At 55.3% G+C, this 21,565-nt stretch overlaps 3 protein-coding genes across 6 annotated transcripts; 1 reads left to right on the forward strand and 2 right to left on the reverse strand.

Annotated features, from left to right (window-relative positions):
• The first annotated feature begins 14 nt into the window (after nucleotides 1–14).
• On the forward strand, nucleotides 15–3,419 carry MRPS7 (mitochondrial ribosomal protein S7). The gene is made up of 5 exons (XM_081110313.1): nucleotides 15–326; nucleotides 830–1,021; nucleotides 1,129–1,192; nucleotides 1,787–1,954; nucleotides 2,783–3,419. Exons 1-5 carry the CDS (start codon nucleotides 244–246, stop codon nucleotides 3,002–3,004), a joined length of 729 nt encoding a protein of 242 aa, XP_080966439.1. The 5' UTR covers nucleotides 15–243; the 3' UTR covers nucleotides 3,005–3,419.
• MIF4GD (MIF4G domain containing) lies at nucleotides 3,273–7,256 on the reverse strand. 2 transcript variants are annotated; one of them, XM_081110314.1, is made up of 6 exons: nucleotides 7,126–7,256; nucleotides 6,066–6,195; nucleotides 5,105–5,214; nucleotides 4,769–4,924; nucleotides 4,588–4,680; nucleotides 3,273–4,024 (listed from the first exon to the last, which is right to left on the reverse strand). In XM_081110314.1, the coding sequence occupies exons 2-6, from the start codon at nucleotides 6,151–6,153 to the stop codon at nucleotides 3,797–3,799; spliced, it is 675 nt and encodes a 224-aa protein (XP_080966440.1). In that variant the 5' UTR covers nucleotides 6,154–6,195; nucleotides 7,126–7,256; the 3' UTR covers nucleotides 3,273–3,796. The 2 variants fall into 2 exon arrangements, with proteins under 2 accessions (XP_080966440.1, XP_080966441.1); XM_081110315.1 differs by having other exon boundaries at nucleotides 7,013–7,207.
• A 937-nt stretch (nucleotides 7,257–8,193) lies between these two features.
• SLC25A19 (solute carrier family 25 member 19) lies at nucleotides 8,194–21,088 on the reverse strand. Of its 3 annotated transcripts, none has more exons than XM_081110318.1 (7): nucleotides 17,315–17,466; nucleotides 14,700–14,869; nucleotides 14,361–14,516; nucleotides 12,510–12,680; nucleotides 11,346–11,636; nucleotides 10,620–10,750; nucleotides 8,194–10,026 (listed from the first exon to the last, which is right to left on the reverse strand). In XM_081110318.1, exons 5-7 carry the CDS (start codon nucleotides 11,626–11,628, stop codon nucleotides 9,844–9,846), a joined length of 597 nt encoding a protein of 198 aa, XP_080966444.1. In that variant the 5' UTR covers nucleotides 11,629–11,636; nucleotides 12,510–12,680; nucleotides 14,361–14,516; nucleotides 14,700–14,869; nucleotides 17,315–17,466; the 3' UTR covers nucleotides 8,194–9,843. The 3 variants fall into 3 exon arrangements, with proteins under 3 accessions (XP_080966444.1, XP_080966443.1, XP_080966442.1); XM_081110317.1 differs by lacking the exon at nucleotides 14,700–14,869 and adding an exon at nucleotides 20,801–21,088 and having other exon boundaries at nucleotides 8,196–10,026; nucleotides 11,346–11,529; nucleotides 17,315–17,837; XM_081110316.1 differs by having other exon boundaries at nucleotides 8,196–10,026; nucleotides 11,346–11,529; nucleotides 17,315–17,450.
• Between the last annotated feature and the right edge of the window lie 477 nt (nucleotides 21,089–21,565).

The following is a 21,565-nucleotide window of genomic DNA, read 5'->3' on the forward strand; positions in this document are numbered from 1 at the left end:
CTGAGCCTGGGCGGGGCCTGCATGGGGGCCTGAGAGGAGCGAGCGCCTGCCTGCGACGGGTAACGGGAGGGCGAGTGTTTCCTTTTGATTCTTGCCTTTGGGCCTCGGGATTAGAGACTCTTAACGCCCAGATGGATGGGGCGACGCGCAGATTGAGGGCCCCGCGGAGCCTTTTCCCCGTCTTCCGCCACTCGCTCAGGCACGCCGAGGGCAGTCCTGGTGGGGTCCTCGAGGCAAACCAAGATGGCTGCTCCCTTGGTGAAGGCCGTGCTCGGGTGCTCGAACCTGACACTGAGCGTGCGGAGTGCTGTCCTGCGGTTCCCAGGGTGAGAGGGCGGCGGGCAGCTGGGAGGCCGCTCGGTCCGCACCGAGGGGCCTGCGAGGAAGGACAGGGCCCCAGGCGAGACGCGCGGGACCAGCAGGCGGCCTGGAGGCCGGGGTGCCGGGGTTCGAAGCTCTGAACCAGCAGCGTGACTTGGGGCCAATCTGAAGGCTGGGTAGCTGCCCCCTGCCCGCGGGGGCTCTGACTTGGAGTTGAAAGCGCGGTCTTGCCGAGGAGCTCAGAGTTGGGGTTTTCTGTGTGGGGACTTGGGGGGAGAGGTGCATAGGCGGGCGTCCGCCCTGAGGTTCAGGAGGCGGCCTTCCTGGCCTGTTTGGGGGCGGCCCTCCTGCCTCTTGGGACAAGAGCCAGACTTACTGCTGCTCGGGCTGGGCTAGCGGTGGCCGCGCCGCTCGCTAGTCAGTGGGCTGGCCAGCCTGCCTATTATTAAGTCAAGCCTTCGCACTTGTGGAGTCAGCCTTGCCCGCCGCCCCTCTTCCCGGGTCCCAGGTTCACCCAGGTGCGGTGGAGCCGCTACAGCCCGGAATTCAGGGACCCGCTGATCGACAAGGACTATCACCGCAAGCCCTGGGCAGAGCTGACGGAGGAGGAGAGGTTTGAGCGGGAGCTCAGGAAGACCCAGCCCATCAAAGCCGCCCCGTCGGCGAACACTAGCTCCGTGTTTGAAGACCCGGTGATCAGGTGAGACGGGGCCCTTTCGTTCCCCCGGGTCAGGCCCAGGGAGGATCTACCGCAAGGATTCCGGGACACAGCCTTGGAAGCTAAACCTGTTGCTTTTCTCCTTGAAGCAAATTCACCAACATGATGATGAAAGGAGGAAACAAGGTCCTGGCAAGATCCCTCATGACACAGGTAACTGGCTCCTCTCTCATCTTCCTTTCTCCTGTAGCTTTGTACTTGGCTTTCAGTTTAGCCTGAAAAAGAGTGGATTCTCGTACCTGTCATTGAAATGAACTTCCCCGTGTGTGTGTGTGTGTGTGTGTGTGTGTGTGTGTGTGTGTGTGTTGGGGGCTTTCATGAAGCCCTGCAGGATGAACAACTGCCATTCCCCTCCCGTCCCCAAATCGCAGCGGCTCTTCCCGTGCTGGTGGAGGAGAGGAGGCGGCATTTAGGAGCTTTGGCATTGCTCTGACAGTGGTCGGCAAACTGCAGCTGGCGAGCCACATGCGGCTCTTTGGCCCTTTGAGTGTGGCTCTTCCACAAAATACCACGTGCGGGCATGCACGAACAGTGCGATTGAAACTTCGTGGCTCATGCGCAGAAGTCGGTATTTTGTGGAAGAGCCACACTCAAGGGGCCAAAGAGCCGCATGTGGCTCGCGAGCCGCAGTTTGCCGACCACTGCTCTAGGAGAGCGGGATGATGGGAGTGAAGGGCAAGGTGCTCGCTCAGCTGGGGAAACCGTCCAGGAAGCCTGGGCAGCCCCTGCCACTGTGTCCCGTTGCAGACTCTGGAAGCTGTGAAGAGGAAGCAGTTTGAGAAGTTCCATGCTGCTTCTTCAGAGGAACAGGCAACCATTGAACGCAACCCCTACACCATCTTCCACCAGGCTCTGAAAAACTGCGAGCCCGTGATTGGGCTGGCTCCCATCCTCAAGGGTGGCCGTTTCTATCAGGTGAGTGGTCAGGCAGGGACAAGATGCGGGCAGGGGTTCTTGCAGGTGGGAGGGACCGGAGTTGGATCAAGATGAATAGCTTTCTAGGGGCCAGAGACTATTGGGATCTGATCATGTGAGTCCCATAGCGTTAAAGATGACTGAAAATGGAAGGGAGCGAAGTATACAAGTGTCCTCTTCTGGAGCCCCTGGCCCCCCCCAAAAAATCTTGTGTTCTGTCAGTTTCTCATGGTGAGAGGCTGTTTATATCTCATCCTTTATACACCGTGTCTAGCATAGTGCTGGACTGGTAACTGATGCTTCATCACATTTGTTGAACTGAACTAGGTGCCCTCATCATAGTATTTAATTATGTTTCCTTGTCATAAGTGGGTGTTCTCATCTTCAGTGTAAACTTCATAAAAATAGAGACTTCCTTATTGCTGTCTGTGTCCCTAGGGTCCGGCATGATACCTGGCACGTAGTGGGGGCCTGGCAAGTGATTCTTGGACAAGAGGGTCTTATTTTTAGGCACCTGTCATCCGAGTTGGCTAAGTCACCCAGCTGGTGGGGCTTTTCCCAGTTGGTGCTTGTTATCAACTTGGCTGAGCTTCCATTTACAGGTAGAGAGGTCAGTGCTTAATGCGCATTTGCTCAGAGAATGCCTCTGTCCGCTGCCCTGCGCTCACGGGTGAGGGGAGCTCAGAGGAAAAGACGGGTCCCCTCCTCAGGGGCCTTGCGGGGGCTGACCCAGAGGGAACCTGTGGCCACTCCTTAGCACTCGCGGAGGAAGGAGGCTGCATCCCTGGCTAATTCTTGGGCCACTGGCCCACGTCCTGTCTTGCTCAGGTCCCTGTGCCTCTAAGCGACCGGCGCCGCCGCTTCCTGGCCATGAAGTGGATGATCACCGAGTGCCGGGAGAAGAAGCACCGGCGGACGCTGATGCCGGAGAAGCTGTCGCAGGAGCTGCTGCAGGCTTTCCACAACCAGGGCCCTGTGGTCAAGAGGAAGCACGACATGCACAAGATGGCCGAGGCCAACCGTGCCCTGGCCCACTACCGCTGGTGGTAGGAGGGGTAGGGGCTCCGGGAGCCGCTGCTACAGTGAAAAATACCTGTGCTAAGGATGTAGTTCCTTCTAAGGGCGGGCCTCACAGGAAGGATGGGGCAGTATATTTACTGCTTTAGTCTTTCCTTTGTGGGCTAGAACCCGCTCTCCCTGCCCCATCTCCTTGCAAAGAGGCAATACATGGACTTGGATTTCCCCCAAGAAACTTAGGGCCCATCCAGCCTTCTCTTCCATCTGCTTGGGGTGGACCTTTGGGTGATGAAAGGAGGCATTTTAGTATCCGAAAGGTTTATTAGGAAATTCTCACCCTGAACTGTGTAGCATGTGATATAGTACTGCCACCCATGAAAACGACTGGAGGAAATACGCCTGTTTCCAAAGTGGTCCTTATACAAAACTTATAAAAGTTTCTGTGTGACTTGTGCTCTGCACCTTGCCCCCTTGGCATTCCAAAGCATCCTACCAGTGGCGATGGGACCCATTTTATAGATGGGAAACGTGCCAGTGGTTACACAGTGCAGTGGTTGTTAGGAGTTGCCCTTCTCTTCCCGGGCCAGGTGGGAGGTATGGGAGAGACGGAGGGGGAGGGAGGAGGGGGCAGGTCTGTGTAGTGTTTTCCCCAACCCCTGCAGGAGGAGATGCTCAGGGCAGAACCCCTGAATAAGTGGGAAACTTCCTGGGAGCTGCTGAAAGGCTGGAAGGGAAAAAGTCTTTGGAGAGGCAAAGACTGCTGCCAGGGGGGAGGTGGGGAGAAGCAAGGCCAGTGCTGCTGGGAGGGAAGCCTGGCCTGGAGGCCTAGTCAGAGACCTCGCTGTAGTAATACTTGTGGGCAGCTGGGGTCGTCTTCCAGCCAGCTGCCCGGAACTCAATGATCTCCAGCAGCAGCAGCTGGGCCAGGGAGCTGAGGCTGGTTGGGAGCAGGAAGCCATCCCGGATCAGGACAAAGAGCTCATCCATTCGCTGCCTGTTCATCTTCTCCAGCTGCTCCCCAACGCGGTGCAGCTGCAGCACCAGGCAGTCCACCTGCAGGGACAGTGGGAGGTGAGCCTCGGGCAGGGCCAGCCTGTCACAGAGCAGCCATTTACCGAGCTCTCACTGCGTGCCAGACTGTGCATGGCCCTAGACACGCATTTTCCTCCATCCTCACCACCCAGTGGGTAGGACCCGTATCTTACATGACAGGAAGCAAGTTCAGAGACTTGCCTACGGTCTTTCATTTGGGCCAGGCAGACACAGGCCCTGTCTGCAAACTGCAGCTGAACCCCGCTTCCTCTCCCCCACGCTGCCTGACCCTGGTTTGGTTTCTGGCCAGCAGTATCCACAGCTGCCAAAGCTCTCGCCATTTTATAGGTTGGCTTTCCTGCTGGGGGGAAGCCTCTGAGCCAGGAGGTTTTGGCTGCTCTCTGTTCTGGGTCAGTTCCAGACTTGGCAGCCTGTCCTGTACTGACAGGCCTTCACTGCCCCCACCCCCACCCCCCAGCTCTTGCCCCAGGAGTGATGCCTCAAGCCTCCATGGACACTGGGCTGGTCTTCTGAGCTGAGCGAAAGCCTGCCCACCTCCACAGCCTCCGGGCCCGGCCACATACCTCCTCCTCCTCGCTCAGACTGTCGGGCTGGGCCAGCCGGAAGAGACAGTCATAGACGGGGTTCACCAGGGCCATCATGGGCATGTTGTTCACCTGTCGGGGACAGCAGGGGTCAAAGCACTGGCTGAGTGGCCTCAGGAGACAGGCTGCCTGCTGCACAGGGTGGCTGCGGTGGCCTCACCCTCAAGTAGTCAAAGATGTTGCAGATAAAGGTGACATAGCAGACCCAGCCCTGCGGGGAGCGGGCACGCAGCTGCTCCCGAGCCTGGTACTCCTGCTGTAGCCGGTTGAGGAGTCCACGCCGGAAGACACTCTGGCCTGCTTGCTTGCTCTCTGCCTGTGAACCAGAGGAAGGATGGTGGCATTAGGGGCGGGCAGTGCCATCACAATCCCACCTGAGCTTCCATGGCTGAGGACCCTCTCCTCCTACTCTCTCTGCCTCTGAGGAAAGTCCTTCGCATCTCTGCCCACACCTGAAGCCAAGTGTCTCCCCTCTTCTCCACCAACGCTCCCCAACCTGAATAATGGCATAGCACATGCGTCCTGCTTCCTTGCTGAACACGCGGTCCTGCAGGGAATGGTCCACAATCACATTGGCCACTTTCTCCAAGTCCACGGCACCTGGATCTGGAGTAGAGACAGGCAGGCAGTCTCTTAATTAGCACATTTGCCTCCACCTGCTCCTGAGAAGGACTGGAGATGTTTACAGAAGAGCACAACCATGAGATGCTTACATTTCACTTAGAGATCGGAAAGCAGGCACAGCTCCGCCCGGAGCCTCCTGCAGCCCAATCAGAGGCAATGGGGCAGGTTATGCAGCTGAGAGGCTAAGGAAAGAATGCTAGTTTCCTCGGACAGATCGTGTGGCACTTGGCTGAGGAAGGAACACTTACATGTCTTTGACAGCAACTTTACAGGAGCAAGTGTTCTCATAACACACGCCCATGAACCCCTGACGTGAGCAGGCCAGGCAGGGCCTCCCCCACAAGCTCAGCGTGGCATGTGATGGGCACTGCCAATTGTTAACCGAGCCAAGCTTCTGTCCTGAGTGCTGCGGGAGGCCTCGGTCCAGGACAATGACCCTCTCTCCCCTGCCAAGCAGAACACTCTATCCTCTGTCCCGACTCAGGCAGCTCTGCACGTTCAAGAGCGCTGGCTGCAGCAACGCAGAAACCAGGTCCAATTTCAGGACTTGAAGAGCAGGAACTGTGTTCTCCGTGCCCCACGCCCCTTTCATGAGCACGTAAACGCTACTAGGAAGGCTTTACATTCTGCGAGGACTATGATTCACTCCCAAATACTGGCCTGAATGTAGCTTCTCTTTTGGTTTGAGAGTTATGGTGCTGACTCCTATTCACAGAAATTGAAGGGGGAGAGAGGGCTGGACATTCCCAGGCTAGGGCTGTCCTCCGTTCCTGGCCCCGTGGCCCCGTGTCTGCAGCTCCAGACCCAGGCTCAGGAGGGCTCCCCAAGCTCACCTTTGAGTGCTGTCTTCAGCAGCTGCTGGGTCTCTGCATCAAAAGACTGGATTTTATACTCCTCTCTACCAGGGTCCCCCATGACCATCGGCCCCAGCAGCTCCTTACTGGGCAGGGTTAGTGACAGCACCTGGGGGGGAGGGGAGGTGACGGGGAGGCCTCAGATGTGGAGAGAGGCCGGGATTCCCAGACTGCAGGCCCTGGCTGGGGCTGGCCACTGCTGGGGACAGGTACTCCTGGGCAGTCCTTGGCATTTGGTAGTTGTCCGAGTGCCCACCAAGCTTGGCTTTTGGTGGAGACTGGGCACCAGCCAAGCACCTGCTGTTTAGTTTAGGAACCCCTGTAGCTTCTGGGATTACATAAGAGCAGAGAGATGAAGCGTGAAAGCGCCTACCCTCCAGTCCCGACTGGAGGCAGAGTTACTCTCAGCTGATACCAGGGGTGGGGTGGGGTGCGCTGGGCTGCGGGTCTAGACACCTGCCTGCCCATATAAATCGGCTTGAAGCTGCTGGCCCCGCAAGATTCTGGGCGAATGAGAAGGCTGGAGGGCCGGGGGGGGGGGTTAGGGGGGGCCTCCAAGCTGCGCACAGCTGTCCCAGCTTCAGCCAGAGCCCTTCTCAGTCCTCAGAACCTTTCCACGCCTCGCGTAGGGCGGGCCTGAGCGGGTGGGTGGACACTTCTTTGCCGCCCAGCTGTTTGGGAGCCCACACTCCCCGTCCTGGCCAGCTCGCCCCGGGACGGACCGGTTACACTAGCCTCCCGAGTGGCAGAACTCCAGCGCTGCCCACTCAGGACTCCAGTCCCTGAGCTGATCCATTCTAGGTCCTTCCTCTTAAAGAGGGGCGCGGGAAGACGTGTCCCTCCGAGGTAGTCCCGAACTGGAGCCCCCCTTCTGGACTCGGTGCCACCCCCCTGGTCAAGGGGGACGACCTTAGGGGTCTCCAGACCTGGGCAGCTTCCCTAAGCCCGGAACGCCGCTCCCGGCGGTGCAGGACCCGCAGCAGAACCCGCCGTCCGGTGTCCCGCGGGAGAGAGAGACGGCGTGAGCGCCAGGACTCACCTGCCCGGCCGGTGCCGCGCCCGCGAGCCCGGAGGCCGTTCGGCGGGCATGGCGCGCGGCACCCACGTCCGCGCCACCGCTGGAGAGAACCGCGCCTGGCCCCGGCTTAGGTCATTTCCTACCGCGGCGCCGGGGATGGGCGGGGCCTGCGGGGTGGGGGGCGGGGCTGTGATGGGCGGGACAGGGTCTTGGGTGGGCGGGGCATGGGTGGGGCAGGACCGAGGCGGCTTCGCTCCGCCAGCGCCACCTGCCGGAGCCCCGTGACTCCGCTCTCACCTCCTGGCCTGCCCCGAGGCCCGCGGCGTGGGAAGGGGCGGGCTGCCGGGACCCCCGCGACACCGCTCCCATTGCCCCCGTTCTGTCCTCACCCGGCTCGCCCCCGGCCTGTCCGGGACCAGGACAGCTCGTCGGCGCTGGGCCGGACCTGCCGCTCCGCCCGCATGAAGCCCTGGGTCTCAAGCGATGCCCCATGCCGGGGCTCAGGTGAAAACCGGGTCAGGACCCGCCGCGGGACGGCGCGGCGTGGGAGGGGCTGCGGGGGGCGTGGCCCTGACCCGGCGGCCGGAGGGAGCCAGGGGGAAGGGCAGAGATGGTTGAGGGGTAGGGCTTCACCAGGCGCGTTTCCCTCCACCCCCCAAGTTAGGAGAGGGGGGGCAGGGGCTGAGGGCTGGATCAAATTCCACTGCCCCTCTCCTACTCCAGACACAGACGTTAGGTAAACTAAGTTGAAAATCAAGGGGGAAAGGATCCCCCTAGGTGCCAATTCGCAACCCCGAGGTGTTGGGGTGACCCTGAAGTTGAGCAAGCCCCTGGCTGCGTCTTCCTTGGTGTGGCTGGCAGAGGCGCGGGCTGCAGCCGACGGGCCATCCCTGAGTCCGCCCTGGGTTGCAGAAGGGCACACAGAGGTGGCGGCAAAGAACCGCCTGTCCCCTTGGCTTAGACAAGAAGCGTGGATGGCGGCCTCCTGGTGCCAGAGTCCTCACCTCCTGGTAGGAGAGGCCGAAGCTGTCACCAGAAAATGGGTGAGGAAGCGAGCCCTCAGCTGCAGCAAAGGCACCGTGAGCAGGAGCGGTGAAGAAAATAGTTTACTTCAATGGACTTTTGTAGAAAATACATTCAGGCAGCTACCTCCCCGCAGCTCCAAGCCCAGGACTTAAGTGCCCAAACCCCTGTGGGTGCCGGAGTGCCCTCCAGCCACAGCCTGGACCTTCATAATCCGCAGCCAAGAGCAGGCAAAGCCCCAGCCAAGACATGAAATAGCAACAAGGAGAGAAGGGGCCCAGGCTCGAGGCGGGGGGAACCCCAGGCCTGCTCCCAGCTGGCGCCTTCATGAGTCAGAGTGGCCTGGAGCTGGAGCCCAGAGGGGAGGAGGCAGGTGGGACCCTGGCTCCCACTGCAGAGCCCACCCACAGGTCCAGTGCCCCTCGGGGCTGGGAGATCTGGATGAGAGGTGGCTGTGTTCCGTAGATTTTCTTCTCACACCCCCCACCCCCACCCCGATCCCCGGAAACTGAAGTTCCTCCCCGTTCCTCCCCGTGCCTAGATGGATGGGCTGGGTTCCTATGTGCATCTCCCCTGGGCACCTACTGCACCCTCACCAGGCTGTCTGCCCAACCTCTTCCCTCTGCCACCCCACTCACTGGGCTGCGTCAGAGCAGGGCCCTTCTGGGGTCACAGAGGAGACACCCGGCCACATGCTCAGCAACTGGCCCAGCTGTGTGCTCCTACCACCCAGGAGGGCTGCCCGGCCCAAAAGAGGAGCCATCCCAGGGTCAACTGGGGTGAAGGGCGGCTGCTTTTACCCACCTCCTCCCCTCAGCACAGCCCCCCACTTCCTACAGGGCTGTAGAATCTGCCTTCCCCAGAGCCCCTGCTGTGGGGGGTCCTGGGGGTTGGGCGGCTTGTCAGAAAGTAACCAATTCAGCTTGGATTCCTCTCCCAGAACTAGAAGCCAAGCTGCCTGAGCCGCAACTCCTGGGAAAATGGAATTTGGGGCCCGGCCGGCACAGCCGGTGTCCAGGGGAGGTGTGACTCGGGAGAGAAGGTGGAGGGGGAGGTAAGGACTGTGCTTTTAGCCTTAGTGTCTATTGAGCAAGTTGGCGGGACCCAGAGCCCAGGTGTGGGGACCAGACCCTGCCTCTGGCGAGTCCCAGCCATCAACCTAGGCTGTGGCCCCACCCAGGGTCCGGAGAGCTCTGGAGGCAGACGGGCTAAGTGCAGGCAGCTGCTCCCCTTAGCCCAGGGGTGGGAAAGGTATAAGGCCCAAGAAATCATTTGGTCTGGCCGTGCCAAGGCATCAGGGGCGAGTCAGTTAAATGTCTGACCAGATACAGCAGGCTAATGTTTAAGATGGTAATTTTGAATGGCCAGCGAATGAGGTTATAAATATCCAAATGGCCCCTGGCAGGAAAAAGGGTCCCCACCTGCCTTAGGCTGCGGGCTAGATGGAGGGGAGACGTCAGGCTCCTTGACTGGAGCGGCTGGGATCCCACCACGTCCTCCGTCCTCCCCGGGTCCCAAGGGAGAGAGCCCTTGCCCGTCTGGTGGCCTCCATGCTGGTGGGGTCGAGGCTGCGGCCTCCCAGTGCTCGTCATGCTCCGACAGCTGGCCGCAGGGTGGACCAGGCGGCGCCTCTCAGTGCAGCAGAGATGGCAGGTCAAGTCTTAGTTCAGGAGGTCGCTCTGGGGAGAGACCTCAGGCCACCTTCCGGCCCCAAGGCTAGCTGTCCGCCTTCTTCACGCGGTGGAAGAGGTTACAGAAGAACTCGTACCAGAAGAACACGAGGCCGGTGGAGAGGGCAGCCTTCAGCAGGCTGGGGGACAGGCCCTTGAAGAAGCCCGGCACGCCTTCCTCCCGCAGCACCTGCCTGGCGCAATCCAGGAGGCCCCGGTAGCTCCGAACCTGGGGAGAGGAAGGTAGCTCCGGTGAGGGGAGGGGATACAACACGGACGTGGCTCTGTCCTTTTGTCAGCACAACGCCTAGCACAGCGTAGCTCCCAATACGGATGTGCCGGGTGAAGGGATGGGTGCAAAAGAGACAGAGAAAAAGTTGACCCCATTCTTTCTCTTCCAAGTTGAAGGGCCTGGAACTCAGCGCTGGACAGAGCTCCTTCCTGCCCAGGCGGCTCCCGCTGGTTCTGATTCTTAAGGACCCAGTGAGAGCTCTGGACCCTCTTCCCAGAGGCACCTCTGCCCCTCCCCCCATCTCACCTGGTCCCTCTTGGGCAGCAGATCCGAACCTGGCCCTCCTTAGCTCTTAGCCTGACCAGTGCCACCCTCCCGCCCGGCCTTCTCCAGGCCACCTTGCTCCCCCTAAAGGCTCCAGTAACTCCGATGACGATGTCCAGGCAGTGACCTCATGAACAACCAAGTCCAAGCTCAGGCCTGGTGTTCGTTTGGAACTCAGCTTCCCTCTCTGCCCTGCCCTTCTCCCCCCTGGGCCCCTCCCACCCCAGTGCGGGCAGGATCAGAGCTGTGGGCAGGGGACGGCTCACCTGGCCGAAGCTGGCTCGGGCCTGCTCGAACCCTCCGACCTGCAGCCGCTTCTTGAACAGGTCCAGGGGATACGTGAGGGTCTTGCTGATGACTCCGGCTCCACTGCCACAGAGCAGGTTTTTGAGGTTCCCTGAACCAGAGGAGTGAGAATGAGGGGGGAAATGAGGAAAATGCAATTGCGGGTAGACAAGTTCAAGGTCATGAACTCTGTCCTCCACCATAAAACAAAAACCCACAAGCCATCCTTGCTCTCCGAGGAATTTAATCCAGGAAACAGAGAGCCAGACACAGCCACTTCTGGCAAGAACAACACGGGACCGCAGGTGGGACAGGTGCTGGCAGCACGGGTGAGAGTCACTGGTGCTCTGCCTCCGCCGCGGGAGGCCGTGAGGGCCTTGGGCTCTGCCATGTCACTCAGCTCAGGCTCAAGGGGAACAGGGTGGCCCTCCTCCTGCACAACCTTCCAGAACAAAACCAAGCAGAACACACAGCCTCTCCCAGGCAGTCCGCAAGGTGGACCTCTCACCGAAAGGAAAGCCACGAGCGGTGGTTGGAAACGTCGCTGGTGCCAGGGATGGGTGTGAGCGGCCGCATGGCAGAGCGGGCTCAGCGCCCGGTGGTGTCTAAGCTCTGACAGGAATCTCTCTCCCACGCGATGCAGGAGACGTGCTGTCTTGGGAGTGGGGTGAAGGGAGACCTAGCTCCTTTCCGTGCGGCTGTCTCACCGTTTTTCTTTCCTTCGGCTGGCGTGACCCACTCGTACACGTGCTTCAGGGAGTTGTAGAAGGAGAACTGGAAGCCGGCGTAGGGGAAGATGGCGATCAAGGTGGGGTTCAGGCCTTTGTAGAAGACCAAGGGCCCTTCGGTCCTGTACATGGTGGCCACGGCGGCCCGCAGGGTTTTGTACACCTGGATGCACACACGCAACTCGAGTGAGCGCGGCGCCGGTTTTGGCTGGAGAACACAGCCCACCACGTGCACGTCCCGCTCCTGCACACCCAGGAGCATTACTTCTCCTGCCAAGAGGACACAGGACGTGCTGGACAAAATCCCAAGCGGGCTTTCCCAGTGCCCCTCCGAGCTGTTTACGTGACTGATCCATCCCCGGGCAACCCCGCCCCCCCAGAGGCTCCCGTAACACGTGAGGGCACAAAGTGCGTGTCCTTTGGAACAGAAGACGCGACACCCCCCTCGGGTGACTGGGTACATGAGTTATGACACAGCCATTAAAAAGGACACGGGAACATGCTGTCACTGCTAAAGCAGGAGGAGGCAATCAGTGTGGCTGACGGGACTAATCCCCAAAGGTCACAGCCAAGCACAGGGGAGCAGGCAGCGTCCGTGGAGGAAACAAACACGGGCAGGGAAACCAGGCCCCAGGATGCCCAGGTCACAGCACATCTCCCTTTCGCGCACACACACACACACACACACACACGCGTGCACCACCACCATATGTCCAGGAAACACAGACTACGGTGGAGAGGTCTACTTCAGGGTTTAATCCCTTGCTTTCACTCACTCAGTAAGTTCTTCCTGAAGTCTGAACTTCATTACCCCATTTCCTCCAACCCATCCTTTGTGGGAACCAGACACAGTTTCACCATAGCATCGCGACCAGCCATCTGACCTGGTGGCTCACATTCCCAGGCGCCGTCCCTGCCCAGCCCACTGTGTGGTATGTGTCCTGTTCCCACCGGGAGGCTCTGGCTCCCCCGTGAGGCCGTGAGCACAGTGCGAGGTGCTGAGCACGGTTCCAGGTCTCACAAAGGGACCGACAGGTAGACTGAAAACCCCCCTCGTCCAGCTTTGTTCCCTCCCAGGAAGAGCCCCAACTCCTGGGCCACCTTCGGTTCCTCAGGCGCCCCTCCTCTGGCCGGGCCACTTACCTTGGGCTCACCCTGAGCTGCAAAGCGGGTGCGCAGGACGTCCACGGGGTGCACGGTGAGGGTGGCCACGCAGGCAGAGAGGCCCCCGCACACGAAGTGCACAGAGAAGTCGCGGGCACGGTGCACGCCGGCTCTGTGCACCAGCTCGGTCAGCATTTCAAACGACAAAAACTGCAAGAGTGCAGGAGGAGGTCACTGACAGGCACCCAAACACACCGCCTCTGACCCATGACCAGGTGGGGCCCAGTCCCAGGGACAGGAAAGAGTCGTCCTGAGCAGTGACAATACAATAGACATAATTTTGTGCAGCTCAGATGCCATTTTAGATTCTATTGGAGTAGAGCCAAGTACTCAAAAAGGTTAAGAAAATATAAAACTTTTATATCAGAAAATTCTAGCCCAGCTGGCATGGCTCAGTGGGTGAGCGTTGACCTATGAATCAGGAGATCACAGTCGTTTCTAGGTCAGGGCACAGGCCCTGATTGAGGGCTCGATCCCCAGTGGGGGAGGGTGTGCAGGAGGCAGCCGATCAATGATTCTCTCATCATCATTGATGTTTCCATCTCTCTCCCTCTCCCTTCCTCTCTGAAATCAATAATAAAAATATATTTTAAAAAAAATTCTACTCATTAACTTAGTTTCCTGAAACCTGAGAAAAGGTGGCCATCATATGAGCCTTGGCAGGGGACCCCTCCAGTGCAGCCGGCGGCAGTGACACTGAGAAGCATTCTGCCCGAAGCAAGGATTCTGATGGGAGAACTCTGCTTATTCCATGTTCCACGGTGTTACCCGCGTACGCTCAGATCTCCCTCCAGCCAGTTCCAGGTGGCTCGGGGTCCTAGAGCACATGTGGCTGTACTGACTCCCATGCTGCAGCACCTGTGGCAGGTGCGCCCATGGGACAGCCATGAAATGCGCAGATGGGATGTTGTAGAAAGGGCAGGTAGGGACTACTCTAGTGCTAGCTCTCCAGGGGGGAATCCTGGCTCTTCCACTTTCTAAAACTATTTTTGAAATACATTTTTTATTGATTTTTACAGAGAGGAAGAGAGAGAGATAATTAGAAACATCGATGAGAGAGAAACATCGATCAGCTGCCTCCTGCACACTCCCCACTGGGGATGGAGCCTACAACCAAGGTACATGTCCTTGACTGGAACTGAACCCGGGACCCTTCAGTCCATGGGCCGACGCTCTATCCACTGAGCCACACCAGTTAGGGCCACTTTCTAGCTGCTGACTTTGGTTGGGTTAACTATTTAAGCTCTCTCTGCCTCCAGTCTTCTTGTCTGTAAAATAGGGATGACAACAGAACCTATCTCAAAGTACTGCTGAGAGGGAACAGAGGTGAAATGGTTAAAACAGGGCCTGGCCCACCGTGAGCACTGGACAGGGGTTCTACACCACGTGTCACGCTCTGAGACAAACCGGCACTCGGCTGAGGATGAACGAAGCCCCACCGCTTACAGCTCACGTCGCCTCTCCGACCCCCACACACAGCTTGCTCTCACCTTCCTCACAAGGCTGTTGGGAAGTTCAGGGAAGCACAGATGTGGAAATGCGATTTTGAAAAGTGAGAAGCATTGTGTCACCATTTGCCAAGTCCCATTGGGAGCGTGAGGTCAAGAGAGCCTCCCTAATATTCAGTGGGTGCCCAGTGTCTGGGGTGGGGGGGCGCGGGGAAGGGAAGGCCTATGGTACAGCTCAGTCTGACTCGGCCCATCGGTCAGGTAGGTTCCCTGTTGGACACGTGAGAAGTGTGCTGACCGCCGCCTGCTGCCCGACCCTTCGTCCTTGCGCTGCCCCGTTGAGCAACCCGGGCCCAGGGGCCTGGCGGCTCCCTGCACCTACTTGGACGGCTCCATAGCCGATGGAGAGGAGCTGGGCTGGGATGTGTCCCTTCCAGAAGGCGGTCGGGCCCTCCTCCCGCAGGATCTGCCTCCCGGCCTGCAGGATCCCATGGTACTTCGCGCTGGGGTCCCTGCGAGACAGGCGCTCAATCTGAAGCTGGAACGAAAACGCAAAGGTCAGGACAGGAGGGGCGGGGCTGGAGGAGAAGGAGAAATTTCAGGAAAGGCCACGAAGGCAACGTTCTCAACAAAATTCCAAGCTTTTAGGAACTGCTTTGGCATGAAAGAGTGACCCTGACCTCCAGTCCGTCCATCACGTGGGAAAAGGGGGAAAGGGTACCTGGAAACGGATCTTGATGACGTCCAAGGGGCTGATCAGCGCCCGAGTGACAAGTCCAGACACAGACCCAGACACTGCCACCTCCAATTTGGAGATACTCCTGTCATCTGCTTTGGGGTCATAGCCGACCATCCCTGCCTCCGGCCCATACAATGCCCATCAGCTTCAAGCTAAATGCAGAAAACAGGAGGAGACACCAGATCAGGTTCTCAGGGTCTCTGCTCACACATCACCCCTCAGGGCAGCCCTCCCTGACCAGCCATCTGAAACAGCGCCTGCCTCAGACGCAGCACAGAACAGAGAGAATACCATTATAGGTCTGGACTTCTGCCCTGCTCAGGTTTTAGACGTATGAGCACCGATTGCCAATTCCAGTTGATGTTACCCAAACTGCCCCTGGTTGAGAACCATTGTTGGAGAGGGGTTTTACACACTAGCACAGGTGTACAATGGCAGGCATTGCATCACTGTTTGTAAAACTGGGTCTGACACAAATGCTTATCAATGGAGAGGTGAACAAATACACTGAGTCACATCCATGTATGGCATACTATACAGCCATTAAAAAGAATGAGCCAGTGCGACACACACGGAAAAGATGTCTATAACAGATTGAAATGTGAAAGAAAAAGCCGGTTTCAGAACAGTATGTGTAGTATAACCCCATCTTTGCAAAAGAAAAATAGCAAGACCTAAATACACTTTGTTCCGCTGTGTAACTCATAGGAGAAAAGTCTGTGACAACACCCCCCATGGGCTGGTAAGGTTACCTTTGGGGGAAGGGTTGGCAAGGGAAGAAGGAAGGTAGATTTCTCCCTTTTTCTGAATATACTTCTATATAGCTTGGCTTTGTTATGCCCCCACCCCCAATTCCAACTAAAACTAAATATAAAATGACATTAGAAGGGAACTCAGAATTAATCTAGGTCTTGAATACTTTTTTTTTTAATATATTTTATTGATTTTTTACAGAGAGGAAGGGAGAGGGATAGAAAGTCAGAAACATCGATGAGAGAGACACATCGACCAGCTGCCTCCTGCACACCCCACACTGGGGATATGCCTGCAACCAAGGTACATGCCCTTGACCGGAATCGAACCTGGGACCTTTCAGTCCGCAGGCCGACGCTCTATCCACTGAGCCACACCGGTTACGGCGGTCTTGAATACTTTAGTAATAGAAAAGTCAGTGACCACACCATGACAACCCACTGATTCTTTTCTTTTTTTTAAATTGATTTTTAGCGAAAGGAAGGGGGAGGGAGGGAGGGAGAGAGAGAGATCTATGTGAGAGCGAAACATCAATCAGCTGCCTCCTGCATGCCCCTACCTGGGGTCAAGCCAGAAAACCAGGCTTAAACCCAGACCAGGAACTGAACGGCAACCTTCTAGGGTATGGGTGGACACCCACCAACTGAGCCACACCAGCCAGGGCCCACCATTAATTCCTTTTCTTCTCTCACCCACCCTGGACTCTGTACCCACCACTCCCTCAGTCCCGAGCCCTCACTTTTCAGAAAATACCAAAGTAATACTCCAATCCACCCTCAAAACCAGCACGAGATTTCCACGGAGCTCTATCAGCAAAGTATCCTAAGATGACATTTTATTAAAACGTCAGTGATGTGAAACCCCCAGGCCCGCCAGGAATGTGCCCATGTCTTGGTACCTTTTCTGATTCCCTCAAAGGAGGGCCCCTGGCCTTTCCCATCCACTTCTCCATAACAGTAACTCCAGCTGTTTCTCTCCAGGCCCCTGTGAGGAGCAGGTTAAAGAGGGCAGGAGCCCGAGGGAGAGCCTCTCCCGCTCCCAGGGACTGCCCGGTCCCCGGCTGTGGGGGAAAGGCGGTATTTCTCTAACTCAGCAGCTCGGCATGGCTGGACCTCACCTTAGATCTCAGCCTCTCCCAGGGGCCCTGGGCAGGTTTATTTAACCTGCGTTCAGTTTTCCCTTCTGGAAAGTGGGAATGACGCCCGCCCTGCCTAGCCCAGGCTGCTGCCACACGTGGTAAGCTTTGTCAAAGTGGTAAAAGTCTCATACACCTGAAAGGGCTTTAAAGATAGTCCTGTGGTGGCCTTACTTTTTCTGCTGTTCAAAACTTCCTTCTTGTACCAATAATTTAAAGAGACAAAATAAAAATGAAATGTGATTATATGTTTGGTATATACAACACAGCACCCAGAAGATGGGGGGCCTCTGGTGTGAGTGGCAGGGCGGGTGGGGGTGTGTGTGCCTTTGCCGCCCCCTTCTCTTACTGCGGAAGCCCCGGGTGTCTGGGTCTGCAGCTGGGAGGTCTGCCCATGCGTTCAGCTAAGGCTCTCTGCAGATGCACCCGCGTGTAGACACGGGTGTCTGGGTGCGGGCTCTCTGCAGATGCACCCGCGTGTAGACACGGGTGTCTGGGTGTGGGCTCTCTGCAGATGCACCCGCGTGTAGACACAGGTGTGCCTCGGGAGTGCTTTTGTTTCCTGAGTCCGAGACGATGCCCGCGAGGTGGGCACCCGCGTGTACAGGTGCCCCGAGTGTGCGTGGGGTTTTGCCTTCCGCGTCCCTGAAGAGGCTTCTCAGGTCGGGCATGACACACGTGCGTACAGTCCCCGCCCCCGCGTGAATACCTGCGCATGTGTGCTCCCTCCGGGGAGCGACGGTGCAGGTGTCCGAACGGGCTGTGAGACGCGCGGAAGTAGAGGTCACTCACTCCGCTCGGAGGGCGCCGCCCGGCTCTACTAGCTCTGCTCTGCCTCCTTCCTCACGCAGGCTTAACAGCAAAAGTCAACTGCGCCTGGCAGTAACTGACGGGCGCCTGGGCCAATCACCGCGCAGCTTCCGACAGACTTTGGGCCAATGTTTGGACAGTGGTCATCCGGCTAACACCGCCCACAAGATGTCACTGGGTAATGTAGTCCTTCGCTACCAAGGCTTTTTCCCCTGCGAGGCGCAGAGCCTCCTGGGAGGTGTAGTCCTGCAGAGCGCGCGTGCGTGGATGTTACTCAAGCATCGGAAGGAAGCGGGTTCCGAAGTCAGGCCCCCCCCCCCCCCCCCCAGTCGCTGTGCTAATCATCGTGGTAGCTCAATCAGCCTGCGGGCGGGTGGGAAGTTAGGGAGCGCTGAACAGATGGCGGGAAGCTAAGCAAAAACCTGGAGGAAAAGGAGGAGAGAATAGGTGGGTTTTTAAGACCGGGAAGAGGACGGCAAAAATAGAGGTTTTGTTTCCCCCTAGGGTTTACTACGAGTATTTCTCATTATAAAACTATGTAGACACATTACAGAAGATGTAGAAATGAAGAGGGAAATGACTCATCCTACCGCTCTCAGGCAAGTAACGTCAGCGTTTTGCAAGACAGTATTTCTTCCTGATTTTAAAATTGAATTTTTCACATTAGTGCAATGATTTTGACGCACAATTTGAAAACATGTTATTGCACAATATAAAACATTTCATACAGGTACAAAAGTAGAGAAAATAGCCTAATGAACCATCATATAGTCATTACTCAACAATTAACCAATTCATGGTCAGTCTTGTTTCCTCTATACATGGACCTACCTCACCCCTACCCTCCAACATTATTTTGAAGTAAATACTAGACAGCCTATTATTTCACCGGTAAGCATTTCAGAATGTATCTTTAAAAGACAAACATCCACCAAACTATCACCCCCCAAAAATATCAATTTCCTAATATCAAAATAGTGTTTAAATTTTCTTGATTGGCCTATAAATGTCATTTTAAAAAAAAGTTTGAATTGAGATCCAGACCATACATTGCAACTTAAGTCTTTTAAAATCTATGTTTTCTCTTTCTCTTTTTCACTTTCAATTTCTTTCATTTTCATCTCATTTTCCCCCTTTTCCTTTCTCTCTTTATTTATTTTTTTTATTTTTTTAAGAAAATAGGTAGTTTGCCTTGTAGAGTTTTCCTCAGTTTAGATCTCGCTAGTGGCATCCCCATGGCGGTTTTATATAAAAAAAATTATATATATATGTTATATATATATAATTATATATATTTTATAAATATTATATATATTTTATAAATATAGTATTTTATAAATATTATATATATTTTATAAATATATTATATTATATATATAATATATTTTAAATATGTTTTTATTGATTTCAGAGAGAAAGGGAAAGGGAGATAGAGATAGAAACATCAATGAGGAGAGAGACACATCAGTTGGTTGCCTCCTGCACACACCCCGACCAGCGATGGGGATCAAGCCTGCTACCAAGTTATATGCCCTTGATCAGAATCAAACCTGGGACCCTTCAGTCTACAGGCTCTATCCACTGAGCCAAACCGGCTAGGGCCCCATGGCGTTGTTTTAACATCTTCCCTTGCCCTCCCGTGTTCTCTGCATATTGGTGGTTACATCTAAAAGGTCTAGTCAGATCGGTTTGACTTTTTGTACAAGACTACTTTTGTGGTATTGTGTGCTCCCATGAGGAGAATCATAATACCTGCATGTTTCTCATTTTGTGATGTTTTCAGCCATTGGTGACCATGGCCTTGATAAAGGGTTGTAAGTGATGACACCATTTTAGCTTTATTAGCTGAAGTACCTGTGAAGAGGAACATTCCCTTCATTGGCTAACTCAGTGGTCGGCAAACTCATTAGTCAACAGAGCCAAATATCAACAGCACTTCTTCAAAACAGACTCGCCCAGATCGAAAACCGACTTCTGTGCATGGGCCACGAAGTTTCAACCGCACATGGTATTTTGTGGAAGAGCCATACTCAAGGGGCCAAAGAGCCTCATGTGGCTCGTGAGCCGCAGTTTGCCGACCACAGGGCTAACTGGTTACATGAAGTACACTTCATATAAGAAAGACATGCTAGGTGCATAATTCTTTACCTTTAGCAATTTAAAAATAATTGGGTCCCTAGTATGCCCAAAGGATATTGATCAATGAAGTTTATTAATATTATCATTATGAACACACATGGATTTATACCTTTTTTTAAAAAAATTGACTTCAGCTCTAACTGGTTTGGTTCAGTGGATAGAGCGTCGGCCTGCGGACTGAAGGGCCCCAGGTTCAATTCTGGTCAAGGGCTTGTTTGTACCTTGGTTGCGGGCACATCCCTGGTAGGGGTGTGCAGGAGGCAGCTGAATCAATTTTTCTCTCTCATTGATGTTTCTAACTCTATCCCTCTCCCTCTCCCTTCCTCTCTGTAAAAAAAAATCAATAAAATATATTTTAAAAATTGATTTCAGAGAGGGAGGGAGAGGGAAAGAGAGATAGAAACATCAATGAGGAGAGAGAATCATTGATCGGCTGCATCTTGCATGTCCCCTATTGGGGATTGAGCCCGCAACTCGGGCATGCGCCCTTGACCAGAATTGAAACCAGACTCTTCAGTCCACAGGCCGACACTCTATCCACTGAGTCAAACCAGCCGGGGCTATTTATTCTTTTTCAATCCACTATAGTTATTATCCTAATTGTTGCTCCCATTTTCCCATCTTTGGCCAGTGGGTCCTATTCACGTTGGCACATGAATCCTTTTAACAAAATGACTAGTTTGCTTGCTTTCTGGTCTGACAAGATGTTCTAGGCTCATTACAGTTTTTAAAACAGGTTCACTGAGATATAACAGACATACAGTTGACTACATGCATTCAGAGAGAGCAATTTTATGTTTTGACGTGTGGTGCACATCCCCGTGAGATAGTGAGCATACATCCATGCTCCCAAAGAGTCCTCATGCCCCTGTGCAATCCCTCCCTCTGCCCTCTCTTCTCCCTCCCCCTTCCCCAGGCAATCTCTGATCTGCTCTCAGTCATGATGGGTTAGTTTGCATTTTATAGAATTTTATATAAATGGAATTATACACGATGTCCTTTATACCTGGCTTCTTTCCCTCAGCATAACTATCAATAATTGAAAAAAAAAAAAAGTTAAGGTGGTCCACAGTGAGCAGAACCTGGTACCAAAATTTAATTTCCTGAAAAGTGTCCCCACAGTGCCCTTCAGGGCCCCCTTTGTTCCGGGTCATTTCTGCTGTCTCCCTGCTTGAAGACGGCCTTATTTCCCCAGGCTTTGTGCTCCATCTCTATTTCCCATTAGTTTTATGGGCTGACCACTAACCTCTCTCTTCAGCTATAGAAATCGTTGGGTCTCTTTTGTCCTCCTGGCCCAGAACAAGCCCACAGAAGAGCCAGCAGGGCGTCTGGCTGCAGGCTGATTGTAGAGTGAGTTAGACTCAGAGGACCACAGGCCATCAGAGCTGGGAAGACTCATGGCCAGGGCCCAGGGCCCAGAGCGACTAGGCGATGCGTCCAAGGTCCCCGTGGTCAGATGGCAAATTGGTGGCCGAGCTGAGAGGAGAGTAATGGCAGGTGCCAGTTTTCCTGGGCTTACACCTGGTTCTAGTTTTTGCAAATTTGAAATCTGGTCATTTCATTTCAAGTTAAATATTCTAAGCAAATCATATCATGTGAAAAGAGAAACAGGAAAATAACGGTTCCTGTCAGGTTAGGGAAGTGAATCCTCCTGTGACCTCATCAACATTTACCCTAAACAGGCCTATTAAAAGCTCCTTTGGACTTCCCCCACCTCCTCGCTCCTCGGGGAGTAAATACCTCGTGGCCTTGACAAACAGAGTTGGCCTTCATCAGCTGCCCAAGGGGATGATCTTTTCCAGCAGAGGCAGGAGACGCTCTTGCTGCCTGAGTGGGGGGTCAGCCATGCCACCCGGCAGAGGCCCGAGAGCAGGTGACTTGCTGTGGCTCTCTGGTGAGACACTGTTTCTCTGGGCTGCAGCCTCTCCATCTGTAAAGATAAAGGGTTGAACTACAGGGTGTCCATGCCTTGCTGCCTCTGTACCTCCACAGGTATGTTTTTAGTAAGCAC

The sequence above is a fragment of the Myotis nattereri genome (assembly GCF_964212035.1).
Source record: "Myotis nattereri genome assembly, chromosome: 16".
NCBI classification, from domain to species: Eukaryota; Metazoa; Chordata; class Mammalia; order Chiroptera; family Vespertilionidae; genus Myotis; species Myotis nattereri.

Excerpts from the sequence above, each read along its gene's own strand:
- MRPS7 (XM_081110313.1), top strand. The coding sequence starts at position 244 with ATGGCTGCTCCCTTGGTGAAGGCCGTGCTCGGGTGCTCGAACCTGACA. Across the intron at positions 1,022-1,128 it reads TTTGAAGACCCGGTGATCAG|CAAATTCACCAACATGATGA; the intron begins GTGAGACGGGGC and ends TTCTCCTTGAAG. Across the intron at positions 1,193-1,786 it reads CAAGATCCCTCATGACACAG|ACTCTGGAAGCTGTGAAGAG; the intron begins GTAACTGGCTCC and ends GTCCCGTTGCAG.
- MIF4GD (XM_081110314.1), bottom strand. The coding sequence starts at position 6,153 with ATGGTCATGGGGGACCCTGGTAGAGAGGAGTATAAAATCCAGTCTTTT. Across the intron at positions 5,215-6,065 it reads GCTGAAGACAGCACTCAAAG|ATCCAGGTGCCGTGGACTTG; the intron begins GTGAGCTTGGGG and ends TCTCTACTCCAG. Across the intron at positions 4,925-5,104 it reads TGTGCTATGCCATTATTCAG|GCAGAGAGCAAGCAAGCAGG; the intron begins GTTGGGGAGCGT and ends TCTGGTTCACAG.
- SLC25A19 (XM_081110316.1), bottom strand. The coding sequence starts at position 14,831 with ATGGTCGGCTATGACCCCAAAGCAGATGACAGGAGTATCTCCAAATTG. Across the intron at positions 14,517-14,699 it reads TCATCAAGATCCGTTTCCAG|CTTCAGATTGAGCGCCTGTC; the intron begins GTACCCTTTCCC and ends TTTTCGTTCCAG. Across the intron at positions 11,530-12,509 it reads CAGCTCAGGGTGAGCCCAAG|GTGTACAAAACCCTGCGGGC; the intron begins GTAAGTGGCCCG and ends GTGTGCATCCAG.